Source organism: Haliotis rufescens, unplaced genomic scaffold (assembly GCF_023055435.1).
Source record: "Haliotis rufescens isolate VD_foot unplaced genomic scaffold, xgHalRufe1.0.p SCAF_17, whole genome shotgun sequence".
Classification (NCBI taxonomy): domain Eukaryota; kingdom Metazoa; phylum Mollusca; class Gastropoda; order Lepetellida; family Haliotidae; genus Haliotis; species Haliotis rufescens.
Genome location: NW_025963857.1, coordinates 20,726,112 through 20,740,104, shown reverse-complemented (window position 1 = coordinate 20,740,104; position 13,993 = coordinate 20,726,112). Strand labels below are relative to the sequence as shown.

Here is a 13,993-nt window from a genome sequence, read left to right as displayed (position 1 = left end):
GATTGGCTGGTTTTCTTTTATGGCATTTTAATATCTCCTGTCGCACTCATGGTTTTACTAAACACAAAGGAAGATACAGGGTAGGTTATGTCTTCAGCAACACATGCTTGCCGAAAAGGCGACTGTGCTTGTCGTAAGAGGCGACTAACGAGATGGGGTGGTCTGGCTCGCTGACTTAGTTGATGCATGTCATTGTATCCCCCAAATGTGTGGATTGATGCTCATAATGTCAATCACTGGATTGTCTGGTCCAGATTCGATTATTTACAGACCACTGTCATATAGCAGGAATATTGCTAAGTGCAGCGTTAAACAACAAACAAACAAACATAACAAAGAAATGTGCATCAAAATGCATAAATGTAGAGAATGGACGCAGAAAAAAAAAAATCGAATCGCAAAGGATGATCTATAAAGTTCATTGTACCAAATTCTTGATAAGAAACATAAATGTCCTGTAATTATAGAAATTATGAAAATTTGCAGTATTCTACACCATTTCATTACTAAATAAAATTCATTGTACCAAAATCTTGACAAGAAATATAAACGTCCTGTTATTAAAGTACACTACTTTAAAACGTTATATTCACACCCACATATTTCTTGTAAGGACCCTTGAAATTAAGTATTAGCGGTTTCTTGGACCCCATTTCGTAAGTCAAGGTAAAACTTTGAGAAGACTTTACCATAACATTGGCAGGTATCAAGTGAAACCATGGACACTTCCATATTAAGGGTCCATGGTGAAACAGATTACTCTTTCATTTCATTTGAATAAAGGTTTACTTCAGCTATTAACAAGAATCAATCTGTATTCATCAGTCATTGACAAATTAGCCACAATGTATCAACACCAATGTCATATGTCAAACATTTTGTTGTAGATTGCAATAACATCTGATCCACTAACAAGGTGATTGACATATGTCAATATCACACATGGTATACGAGGCTATATACAGCTGACCACATGTCTCCCTCCTGTATCAGCTGGACATAGGGAGTATTGACCAGTATACACCAGGGAATCTCAGGGCTGATTACAATGCTACAGGGTGTTCTATACCTCCCACTACCAGTCCTTTCATAGAAGAAGCATGCTGTTGCCTTCCTAACAAAACATTAACTGTGGTCACTAGACTCACATCATCAGTTTTTTCTGAACATATCAACTTGAAAAAGAATATCCAAATTGAACAATTAACAACACTGATAAAGCTAAACTGAATTCATGAAAGTTGGGTAAAAATATTATTTTACATTAAAGAAAGAACAATTCAAATCAATGTAACAACAAGTCTATATTCACACACAAATACGATAGAACATAATATGGCGCCAATGACTGATGTCAAACCATCCATTCTGAAATTAGGAAATTCATCAAAATAAATATAACACATTTCAGCCTTGCAAGGAACCATCAGAGAGCAAATTTTCCAAATCAAAACATTCCCTCGGGATCTGAAAAAATACGAACATGAACCTCTGATGGCTTGTGTTTAGTTTAGACACTGTCTCACGACAGGCTCGGCTAGTTAGTGCTGTAACAAATTTAGCGGGATTCCCTCGGCGCCAGTGCCACCTATAAACCCAGGAAGGGGTAGGGGTTTGCCATGGTATAACGAATCCACATGGCGCTAATATCGCCCATAAACTAAACTCAGGGCAGATGGTGGCAGGATAGGGCTCCGGGCAAGGATTTGGGGGTTCTGGGGTGTGTGGATTCTTGAAGAAGGTCAACATTATCGAAAGAGAGACTGGACAAACACAATAACATACAGGGAGCCGTGTAGTTGTGGGGATTTAGGAGCGGTAATCACAGAATACCATGTAGGCACGGGGGAGGCCTTGCAAGAAGATGGGCACTTCAAGGATATCACATTTGGCTATTCAAAATAACTGATTACTTTTTCTATGTCATAAATATCGTTTGGCTATCTTGCGAATCTTCAATCATATACTGTGCATGAGTGGGGGATATATTGATGGTTACAAAGCTACATCTTGCGAGGGTTGATGGTTGTATTCTGTGACATATTGCCACTAAGGGAAATGAAACTGACTGTTTTCTGCTCCTATTACTAACAAAGCTCAATCTGATGGGATGAGATAATTACATGTAAATGGTGGATTCATTGTTGGGATATAATATAGTTAGGGTTTAACTGGTACATGTGCATCTAATACACACAAATGTAAAGAATGGATGCAGAAAAAAACAAGAGTTTGCCACTAACGTGGCTATATCCCCCGCCCCTGTTGCAGAATTTATGACATAATTAAATCTAAACAAACGATAACCTTTTATTACCGAGGTGGAACTTGTCATGGAAATTGTAAAAAAAAGAAGAGTTTGGAACCTAAGTCCATCTTGCTATCATGGAAACGTAAAAAAATAAAAATTTCTAAAATTTCTAAATAGCAAAGGGCACCAGTTCATCATGTACCTGACAAACCTGCAGAGTTTCATGAAATAATATTGAACAGTTTATGAGTTATGCTCCGGAAACGAACCCTACCCTCACAGAACCTAAGTCCATCTTGTTGCCAAGGAAACGTAAAAAATAAAAATTTCTAAAATTTCTAAATAGCAAAAGGCACCAGTTCAGCATGTACTTGACAGACCTGCAAAGTTTGATGAAAAAATATTGAACGGTTTCTGAGTTATGCTCCAGAAACGAAACGTGACGGACGGACGGACGGACAGAGCCCGTTTCTATATCCCCCGCCAACTTTGTTGGGCGGATAAATTTCCCCACGAAAGACTCACAGTAATATTCATTGTACCAAATCCTTGATAAAAAATATAAAGGTCCTGTAATTAATAGGGCTGGGACGATACACCAACTGTGTGATCTGATACATATCAGGACCATAGTTTTGTAGGTCAATGTAAAACCCTGTTCTGGTGTGGGGGCACAGGTGACCCAGTCACGTACAAAACAATTATCTTTGCTGGACAAGATATTCCTATTCTTAATTTAGCAATATTACTAGTCAATAGCTTGAGTCATCACATCCTTTTTGTGACAAGTCTTTGAAATACTTCATTTATATGTCTTATAGTTAATGATGAACATGATAAATATATGAAAATACCATGCGAACAAACAATCAGGTTCCATTCGAAGGGTAGGGGGACCTTAAAATGTCGCTTCACACAGCATTATTCCAGCAATATGACAGCAATCTGTAAATCATAAAGTCTGGACCAGACAAACCAGTGATTGATACTGTGAGCAATAATCTACCCAGGTGAGATACAATCACATGCCAGCTTGGTACATTGAGACATTGTATCGTGAAGTAAATATCTATACAATGTATCCTTGTACAGTGACACCCCACCTTCAGGTTGGCCTTGAAGATGCAGGGATCTATCTAGGATTCTAAACTAAGTGCCTTTGGCAGGTGAATTGGGGAAAAAAATGTGATAATGTTCAAAATTGATTTTGATGTTCTTATTTTTGTAAATTCTGAAGAATTGAGAAATTTAAAATTCAAATTGGGTGTTTTTACTGTTGTTTGCTGCAGACTTGGGGCCGAATATCGGCCGGCCTCTGAGCAGGTCCAGACAAATCCCTGCAGATGTATTGTACATGAGGTAAGCAGGGCAGGGAGAAGTGTTCCTGGGAACACAGCAGAATCAGTTGAAGAGTGTGGCCTTCCCTTGTCTGTGGGCAACACAACACAGCTGTGCAGCTCTGGAACCTCTCAGCTGACTGCAGCAAGTCAAGCATCATTAGCTGACAACAATGTCAACCTGTAGACAAACTCAGGGGAATGCTGTGCCTGGTTTCTACCTATGTAAGCCTCGTCATTGTACACGCCCGGTGGGATTCTCTGCCCCATTACTCCTGCCTACTTATTCTTGAGTGTACCTGTGTAGATTACTGGCATGTGTACCTGTGTAGATTACTGGCATGTGTACCTGTGTAGATTACTGGCATGTGTACCTGTGTAGATTACTGGCCTGTGTTCCTGTGTAGATAACTGTCATGTGTACCTGTGCTGTAGATTACTGTCATGTGTACATGTGCTGTAGATTACTGTCATGTGTACCTGTATAGATTACTGCCATGTGTACATGTATAGATTACTGCCATGTGTACCTGTGTAGATTACTGTCATGTGTACCTGTGCTCTAGATTACTGCCATGTGTACCTGTGTAGATTACTGTCATGTGTACCTGTGCTGTAGATTATTGGCGTGTTTACCTGTATAGATTACTGCCATGTATACCTGTGTAGATTACTGCCATGTGTACCTGTGTAGATTACTGTCATGTGTACCTGGGCTGTAGATTATTGGCGTGTTTACCTGTATAGATTACTGCCATGTATACCTGTATAGATTACTTTCATGTGTACCTGTGTAGATTACTGGCATGTGTACCTGTGCTGTAGATTACTGTCATGTGTACCTGTGCTCTAGATTACTGTCATGTGTACCTGTGCTCTAGATTACTGTCATGTGTACCTGTGCTGTAGATTACTGTCATGTGTACCTGTGTAGATTACTGTCATGTGTATCTGTGCTGTAGATTACTGCAATGTGTACCCTATGTAGATTACTGTCATGTGTATCTGTGTAGATTACTGTCATGTCTACCTGTTCTGTAGATTACTGTCATGTGTACCTGTGCTCTAGATTACTGTCATGTGTACCTGTGCTCTAGATTACTGTCATGTGTACCTGTGCTCTAGATTACTATCATGTGTACCTGTGTAGATTACTGTCATGTGTTCCTGTGTAGATTACTGTCATGTGTACCTGTGTAGATTACTGTCATGTGTTCCTGTGTAGATTACTGTCATGTGTACCTGTGTAGATTACTGCCATGTGTACCTGTGTAGATTACTGCCATGTGTACCTGTGTAGATTACTGCCATGTGTACATGTGTAGATTACTGTCATGTGTACCTGTGTAGATTACTGCCATGTGTACCTGTGTAGATTACTGCCATGTGTACATGTGTAGATTACTGCCATGTGTACATGTGTAGATTACTGTCATGTGTACCTGTGCTGTAGATTACTGTCATGTGTTCCTGTGTAGATTACTGTCATGTGTACCTGTGTAGATTACTGCCATGTGTACCTGTGTAGATTACTGTCATGTGTACCTGTGCTGTAGATTACTGTCATGTGTTCCTGTGTAGATTACTGTCATGTGTACCTGTGTAGATTACTGTCATGTGTACCTGTGCTCTAGATTACTATCATGTGTACCTGTGTAGCTTACTGTCATGTGTACCTGTGCTGTAGATTACTGTCATGTATACCTGTGCTGTAGATTACTGTCATGTGTACCTGTGCTCTAGATTACTATCATGTGTCCCTGTGTAGCTTACTGTCATGTGTACCTGTGCTGTAGATTACTGTCATGTGTACCTGTGCTGTAGATTACTGTCATGTGTTCCTGTGTAGATTACTGTCATGTGTACCTGTGTAGATTACTGTCATGTGTACCTGTGCTCTAGATTACTATCATGTGTACCTGTGTAGCTTACTGTCATGTGTACCTGTGCTGTAGATTATTGGCGTGTTTACCTGTATAGATTACTGGCATGTGTACCTGTGTTTTAGATTACTGGCATGTATACCCACTGGTTATTGAGGAACTGTTCTACCCAGAAATACCAGAAATACCCAGAAGAGTACACTAGGTCCAGAGTAATCTTACAGTATAAATTCCCTGCCATCAAGCAAGTGAAATAGCTGCCGGCCACAGCCACCATAATTTTGATCAGGATAAAAAAATATCTGAAAGGCCCCTAGCCTGTCTAGCTACTGAAGGCTGCAAAATCAGCCTTCATAATATTTGACTCATGATTTGCAATTTGGAATTACTATGTTGATACCTTCGCAGAATCATATTTCTGGATAAATAAACTGTCGCATATTTAAGCCGGAGAAATTTGAAACTAGTAACTTCAAGGCTGACTAGCACACCTGGCCAGCGATATTTGGAGACTATTTCACACACTGCTGCCATCTGTTCTAGAATGAGTTGTTCTGTGTTTGATCTTGATATCCTGTTCCTGATGTTGAAGGTGTTCTTCGCGCTAACACACCTCCCTTCACCAACGGCATGAATCTGACCAACTTGTTATTCAGAAAACATTTAGAATGGCATCTGTGTAATTTTATCGAAAACAATTCTGACATGTTACCTGAAATTCTAACCATGACAAATGTGAATATTATTCATCTACAACAAATTTTGGAAAAAATATGTTTCAGCTCATAATACTATTTCCCTGTCAACAAGGTTGGTCTGGATGAAAAATTCAATTCCCTGCAAGCCCATCAGTCTCAGAAACAGTTCTACATTGTAGTTTCTGGTACACAAAAACAGATGTTCCTTGCCTAGTGTTTTCAACTGTCCATTGTTGACAGAAGAAATACCCTCTTTGGTCACTGCAGGGAGCATTTCAAAAACTAAATTGTATATTTCCCAATGCAGAATGGACCCATCTACGAAAAGAAAACTGTTTATGTTAAATGGTTAAGATTAACAAATATCAACTGAAATCCAAACTTGAATTTGTCCCATTTCAAAGAATAAAGTTTTTTCATTGAAATAAATATTTGGACTGAAACAAACCCTTCAAGCCTCGAGCTTTTTCATGATGCGATCAATTCCATCCAATGTACACAGCAAGTGTTTTGCCCAATGGAGAAGTCGGCTAAACTGTCTTTTTCTGGAGCTAATCACTGAGATATTTATACTCTTCGCCTAGAGATAGTCTATCTCCCACTAACAGTAGCCAGGCCGAGTAGAACCTCACACAATAGCATTCTAAATCTGGCCCACTTCATGCATCAGCATCAACCACTAACCAGTTATTACAGAAAGATTCAACTTATCCTGCATACTGAACTTTTTGAACACAGACAAAATGGGTGCAAGTTTTGTTGACATAAACCTCATGATGGTTTCACAAGAAATATAACTGAAGTGAGATGTTCATTAAAATCTCAGTCTTATCAAGCGATGAGGAAATTGGCCGTGCCTGATTGGGCAGATTACATATCATGTTAGGCTGGGTTACCCAGTTGAGTCACCAGGACTTGTACACGAAGATCTGTGGCATCTGTTTTGAGATGGGCAGATACCGCATATCCTAGAAATTCAGCCCTGGCTACTAGTAGAGTAACGATATGGTGATACAGTATTGTATCCCGATACAAGGCCCACAATACAATGTTTTGAATTACAACCCCTGTACTCGCAATACATATGATACATTACCGTTATTTTGGTGTAATAATGTGAAAAATAACAAACTTTTCAACAAGCAGATTATGCTCATAGAGCCTCATTCTTTAGTATTTCCTGGTTGGCAATAACTGGCATACCATTTACATTGCCCTCTAGTCTGTATCTCTGCCCTACAATATCCCATCTTCGATCTCTGAAATTTGATAGCATACGATTGAGGGTTGTGATTCACCTGCATAAAGAAAGAATGTCAACTTTTGAACATGCCAAGCACTGTATCAGGGAACAGAACGTGTCACAGCCCCAGCATGTTGTTCCAGATCTACTGTCTACATGTTTTGTGTGCAACAAGCTGGACCCATCACTCTTTCAACATGTTCAAGGCTAGCTTCTTACTACAGTCTAAAAATGAGCTACTTGTCACTTTGGACTGGGCCAGTGTTGCAAGCCTTTTACACAACTATTTCACCTAATGAATGCGATATGTGAGAGAAATGTTTGGATACTAAAATTGACATGTACACTACTCAAAAAAAGTTAAGCACCACCCGATTCTTTCATATTACTATATATCATTCATAAAACCTGCCCTGTGAAGATCCGGGGTAGAATAGATCTTCATCAACCAATGCTTGCCGTAAAAGGCGACTATGCTGGTCGTAAGAGGCAACTAGGTGAGGTGAGGTGAAATTGGGTTTAACGTCACGTCCAAGATTATTGCACTTATATAGCGACGTGCATGTACGAGTATGTGTTTGTGTGGCTGCTTGTTCTAGTCCGGACTAATGCCGATTTATAGTGCTAGCTCACTGAGATACCACGCCGCAGTTTAACATGAATACCCCACTCAGACACAGTATACTGACTCAGAGCCGACCAGTCCTTGTTTTAGCCCCTTAATGCCGAGCGCCAGACAGGGTAACAACAAGTACCATCTTTTAACGTCTTTTGGTATGACGCGGCCGGGGATCGAACCCCGGACCTTCCGCTCTCCGGGCAGACGCTCTACCACAGGACCACGGAGGCGGTAAAGAGGCAACTAACGGGATTGGGTGATCAGGCTCACTGACTTGGTTGATGCATGTCATCGATCTCAATTGCGTGGATCGATGCTCATGATGTCAATCACTGGATTGTCTGGTCCTGACTCGATTATTTACAGACCACTGTCATATAGCTTGAATATTGCTGAGTGCAATGTGTTTGGACCAGACAATCCAGTGATTGACATCATCGGCATCGATCCATGCAACTGGGATCGATGACATGCATGAACCAAGTCAGCAAGCCTGACCACCTGACCGTTAGTCGCCTCTGACGATAAGAAGTCGCCTTTTACGACAAGCATGGGTTGCTGAAGACCTATTCTACCCTGGATCCAAATCCATGGTGACCATACCTCACATGACTAACGGACATTCTTAAAATCAAAATGTAAAGGTCATTGGAGAAAACCCCCAGAAAGAGCAGAGAACATTTATCGGACACAAGATCTTTAGCTGCAAGCAAATGTTACTGGAGGACATGGCTTAATATGTGATTGATTGATTGATTGATTTAAGCCACTTTTACCAATATTAGCAAGGAATGCTAGTTATGGGCTTCACACATTATACCAAGGGGTAGACAATATTGTCGTATCCCACTACTCTACTGCTCATTTTGGACTACTGATTATGTAAAAATAACAAGAACTGGGGAGGAAACAACAAGTCCATCTAGATTTTAACTAGTCTCCGACTAACAGACTACTGCAGGGGTTGAAAAATACCATTGCCCGACGCCCGTGCCAAGTAAGGTTTAGATGTCGGGCGTGTAATATACGTTTTCTAGCATGCCCGTGGACAAGTAGAGCACACAAAATGAACTGGGTCAAGTTTCACGCGAATGTAATCATGTGATCATGATACAGTATTTGATTGGCTAATATTTTGTTAGTGTCCCAGACTGACAATGTAATTTGCATACAGCTACGCCAGTCAACCAATGGGATTAATACATTTCGATGTCAGGCAGGTCAACAACGAGAACCAGGCTTGTTGCATTGTTAAATCGTAGTAACACTTCCATATATGGCACATGTTTCTTGGAAATGGAATTTCTTGGAAATTGTAACGCGAGGTTGAAACATTTTCGGACTTTAGATGCTTCGTTAGGCCTAGCTCTGATGAAATATAATTTTGTCGAACTACAACAAACGGAACTTTTAACGAGTGAAAGTATGGCATTTATTTAATATGTGTTTCTTTTCGTTGTCAACTAAAGTTCATTCGAGGCGCTGACCGTGGTTGCTGTAAATAACGGCGAGTTGTGCGATCAATCGACCCCTTTACAAACGATTTCGGCAAAATCTAAAGATCTAAACTGTATTGAATGAAATTTTAAATAAAATTAATAAAATATGCTACAAACTTATGTCAAGGTACAAACGTGTTTTTTTTATAACCAGATAGTAATAATAGGATTTAATTGCGGAATTTGTTGATTGGTATTTCCGGTGTTGCGTGCAGGTGGTATTGGTTTTGCGATGGGGAAATGACATCGTGTCAGTGACTTGAGTTTACTAAAAGTGTATATAAGTTTTGGGAACCATGTGTTACCGCACACAATAACCGAGTTAGCGCTATATTGTAGAGTGCAATAGCGAGGGATCACAGTAAGTAAATCTGTTCTTTCAAATGAGTAAGCTAGTAAAGGACAGAGTAGCCTCCCTTTGCCTCATTAGCACCCAGAGGGGTATCTGCAATAACAATTTATATTGCCAGTACCGCACATGGCCGATCATGTCTCAGCGGTCTATTTTAAGTTTCTTTGGCGGTGGGGACGAACTTAAAAGGAAGGCAGAGGGAAATTCCGAAAGTTGTATATCGGCAAAGAATAAGAAGTATGAAGAATGTAAACGAAAACGAACATTCATCGCTGGGTGGAAAGACCAGTTTCCTTGGGTTGCGTATGATGACACAGCGAAAGTCATGAAGTGCACCATTTGTTCCAAGTACCCAAACATACACGCTTGCAATCGTAAGCGAACGTTTATTGATGGATGTTCAAATTTCAGAATTTTATTCTCAGTTCTGCAGCAGTAACATTTTACTGAATTTATTAGCTAGATTTTGGGCTAGTACATTTTAAAATAGGGCAAGTGAGAATGTTGCTCATACTTGCCCTTGGTCAAGTAACATTTTTAATAATTTTTCAACCCCTGCTACTGGATGTGTCTATCCCTCTGTACCCAGGTTGGGGATCTTCCTTGAGCCTTGGCATGAAGAGCGAACACTTTAACCACTAGGCTATCCAACCTTAAACTACAATATATATTCTTGATGAAACAAAAGGCATGTTTCTTGTTCACTGACACCAACTGTACAAACAGTAATCCATTGCCACGTGATGTAACCCTTTATGAAGCAGTGCTGACACTTGGCCTGGCATCATCATGTCACTCATTTAGGGGTCCATAGCACGCACATGCAATTTAACAATAAAACCTAAAAAATAATTTGGAAACTGACAGTTTCAAAATTAGATAATTCAAAATGAAGCTAGATAATAAACTAACATGAAAGCGCCATTAAACTCTCTACAACCAATTTCTTGAAATGAAAATAATTAAAATTCAGTTATCTTTTTCTAGGAACATGGGCTATATCTAATCCAACATTGATGACTCATCGTTTGTCACAAGAATTCACCATAATCACCAAGTATGCCCTTGTTTTGGGACGGTCAACAAATGGAAACGCCAATTTAGGAAAATAATTTAATAAGTGAACAAAACTGTGCAGAGAGGTGGCTCGTTGGAAGTCCATCGCTGAAGCATAGCATGTTTAAGGAAAGGGTAAGGGGTAAGGATGTGCTCCGGACAAAGAGAGATGTTATCAGTCCATTTTATTACATCATAGCGGGGATTAACCTTCTCAACCGGGCTGTAACAATGGTCAGGCCCACGGGCTAAGTTAGCCAGGCCTTGGCCAACATAAAAGGCCTCTAGATAAACGCCATATAGATTTACTGCAGAAATGTGATGATTTCATTGCAGTCTCTATGCCTCAGTGATTGTTAAAGCCATTAAAACTTGTGTTATCAGAGTCTGCAAGGTTATCACTGCCTAATAAACTGTTTTCTATTTCCATGGTAACAGAATTAAAATGTTATAAATCACAATGTGATAGTTTTTGAATTCATTGCTTATTCAAAACAAAATAATAAAATTAGGAAATGGTTTAATAGTAGCCTGGAACGTTGATTCAACCAATTATCAGGCACAGTTTCAATTAATGTTGATTTTTAGAGTGCAAATAATTATATGAAAGTTTCCATTTTTATTCAATTTGTGTACGAAACAATATTTTATGGATGTTTTATTGTCTATTACTACACTGATTAACTACACAGCCCATAAAATGTGTCAAATAGTTCAAAACTTAATCACACGATTTGAACAGAAATGTCTCTCAAGTTAAAGTTATTAATACACGGCCATGATTTTATATCCAAGCTACATGCAGTTTATTGTATCTAACAATCAGCCAGGGTGCTCGTGGGGCCAGAGATTTTCATAGATGAATTGTGTGCACCCATCCCTCACTGCCTGCCTGCTCGTTAGCAGCGGGCGAACCTCGCGCAGACTGGCGCCGTATTAAAGGGGTGACGGGGCTACAATGAGAATATATCACCAATGGAAACAAAGACGGTGGCTGCACAAGAGGGACTTACTCGTACCTTAAAACGTACTGTACTATATATTTGGGAAATAATACAACGTGGACGGCAAACTACGCGCCCCGTGTTGCTGTCGTAAACTAGGGTATAAGGTGCCTTCATGTTGATCTGTCAATATTTAATCCTCAGCCACGGTTCGCGCCTTGTGCTGTTTTCGCGGTTGGAGAACGCTAGCCTGAGAGACGAGCGGCCGAAATGAGGTCACATTTTATGTGAAATCGATAACAAAATTTACTGTTATTTTCTACAGCGGAGGGGGCTTTGTAGTCATCGCCACCTAAATATTTTACTGACACTGGCGGATCAAAAAACAATTCCTGTAAACAAGAAAGGGCTACGAGCTGTCTGCTAGCTCCGATCATAAAGTCATGTTTCGTCACTTAAAATGGACGTTAACGCATGCAATATTTTTTTTACGTGTAGATATATAATGTACTTACATGTCTGTGTCCTTTTACTTTGGGATTCACTCAACAGCAAGGTAAAAATCCAAAAAAAGCTCGCAGACTGTAGGATCCACTCATGGCCCTGCGCCATGATGGGTTACTACTCAACAAACCACTTCCGGTAACGGCAGCGCCCTCTGTAAACAAAGGTATCACGTGCAATAATTGTCAATTGTCCCGTTATCATGTAAGTATAGAAAACATCAATGGCATCTTGAACTGAAACCAGGATGAGGCCATGTTACGAAACAATCAAATCTACATCCCCAGATACACCGTAACTTCGAACGTCTATGAACAATCGATCGACGCTCTGTACAGAAACTGTTATTGCCTTCGTTTCATCAACGAATCTGTCACAATGCCAGTCAAGGCGTGTGGCGGTTTCTGACCACAGAATTCAATATTAGCGGTCATTGCATTAATCTATATAGAACGACATGACCGCGAGACACGAGGCCGGTTTATCCATGCTTATAAGATGGCATAGTTCCTGCACCGTACACCACCAAGTCGTGTGAGCGCATGAAGGATGTCCGAGTAGGCTGTGCCGTAGCCTTGATGGCTGTCCGTCAAGCCCTGGCGTATGTGGGTGGGCCTTGTTTCTCACAAACCTACTGGCGTACAATTATATAACGAAAAGATAAACACGAGATGTCGCATTGCGGATATTATGTAATGTATTATACATGCATGGAGTATAATATCGTTATAGTATGTCTGTATTTATTGTAAGATACCATTTGCAACATTTAATGCAAAACACGACTGAAGGCTGCTTCGTAACAACATACCTGTGGTATAAAATATTGTTATAGCATGTCTGCATTGTTGTTTAGATATATCAGTGCAACATTTCGATACCAAACATGACGTGTAACTTATACTGGAAAAGCTGTATCGAAACAATGTAACATTGGGTCATTTTGAAGGATTCTCCGTGTTCGGGTTTGGTAAATGACGAGAAAACAAATGCAACGACATTAAATTGGTTTTAATATTAACATTGTTTCCCGATAAAGGTTTTCTTTTATTTACTGGCATATTGCATGAGGAATGCGTTAACCTGTTAAAGCGGACTGAATGATTATCAAGGTACAACACGAAGCATAAATACCACACAAGCGAAAACAGATATACAATGGGGAAAATAATTCAATGTGCGGCCCGTTTCATGCTTGTTTATATATAAACTCTTTCGTTCATCTCAGCGTGGGATATAAAATGTTTATTCTCATAATAATGATTACTGAGATGGCTGTATGACACGGAGTTTATGATTCAAATTAAACACCCACTCGTTTTGCACATCTTTATGATAGGCCGCTTCGGGTATACACGGGAGGGGGTTATGTGGTCGAGTGATTCGCGTCACACCCCACTGATCGCCAGGTACAACCCACCTGTCTCCAGAGCGCTGCGTCATTTCACACCACCCCGCCTCGATGTGTATCAAGTGGACGGTACAAGGTAAGATAGGGCTATAAACTATTGTCTCGCCACCCGTAATCTTTAGTGTCATGTTCCGGGGGTCTATGGATTTACTTGGGCAGTTAATTAGATAGGCATATTTGTTTTATTTATTTACCA

General features: G+C 40.0%; 1 protein-coding gene across 2 annotated transcripts in view; it reads right to left on the bottom strand.

Moving 5' to 3' along the window:
* The window catches only part of LOC124133945, a 216,969-nt gene extending 204,046 nt beyond the window's left edge, over positions 1-12,923 (bottom strand). For both annotated transcript variants that reach the window (XM_046498547.2, XM_046498548.2), the window contains exon 1: positions 12,398-12,923. In XM_046498547.2, the coding sequence (XP_046354503.2) occupies positions 12,398-12,494 (97 nt within the window). In that variant the 5' untranslated portion in view covers positions 12,495-12,923. The remainder of the gene's footprint in view (positions 1-12,397) is intronic.
* Between the last annotated feature and the right edge of the window lie 1,070 nt (positions 12,924-13,993).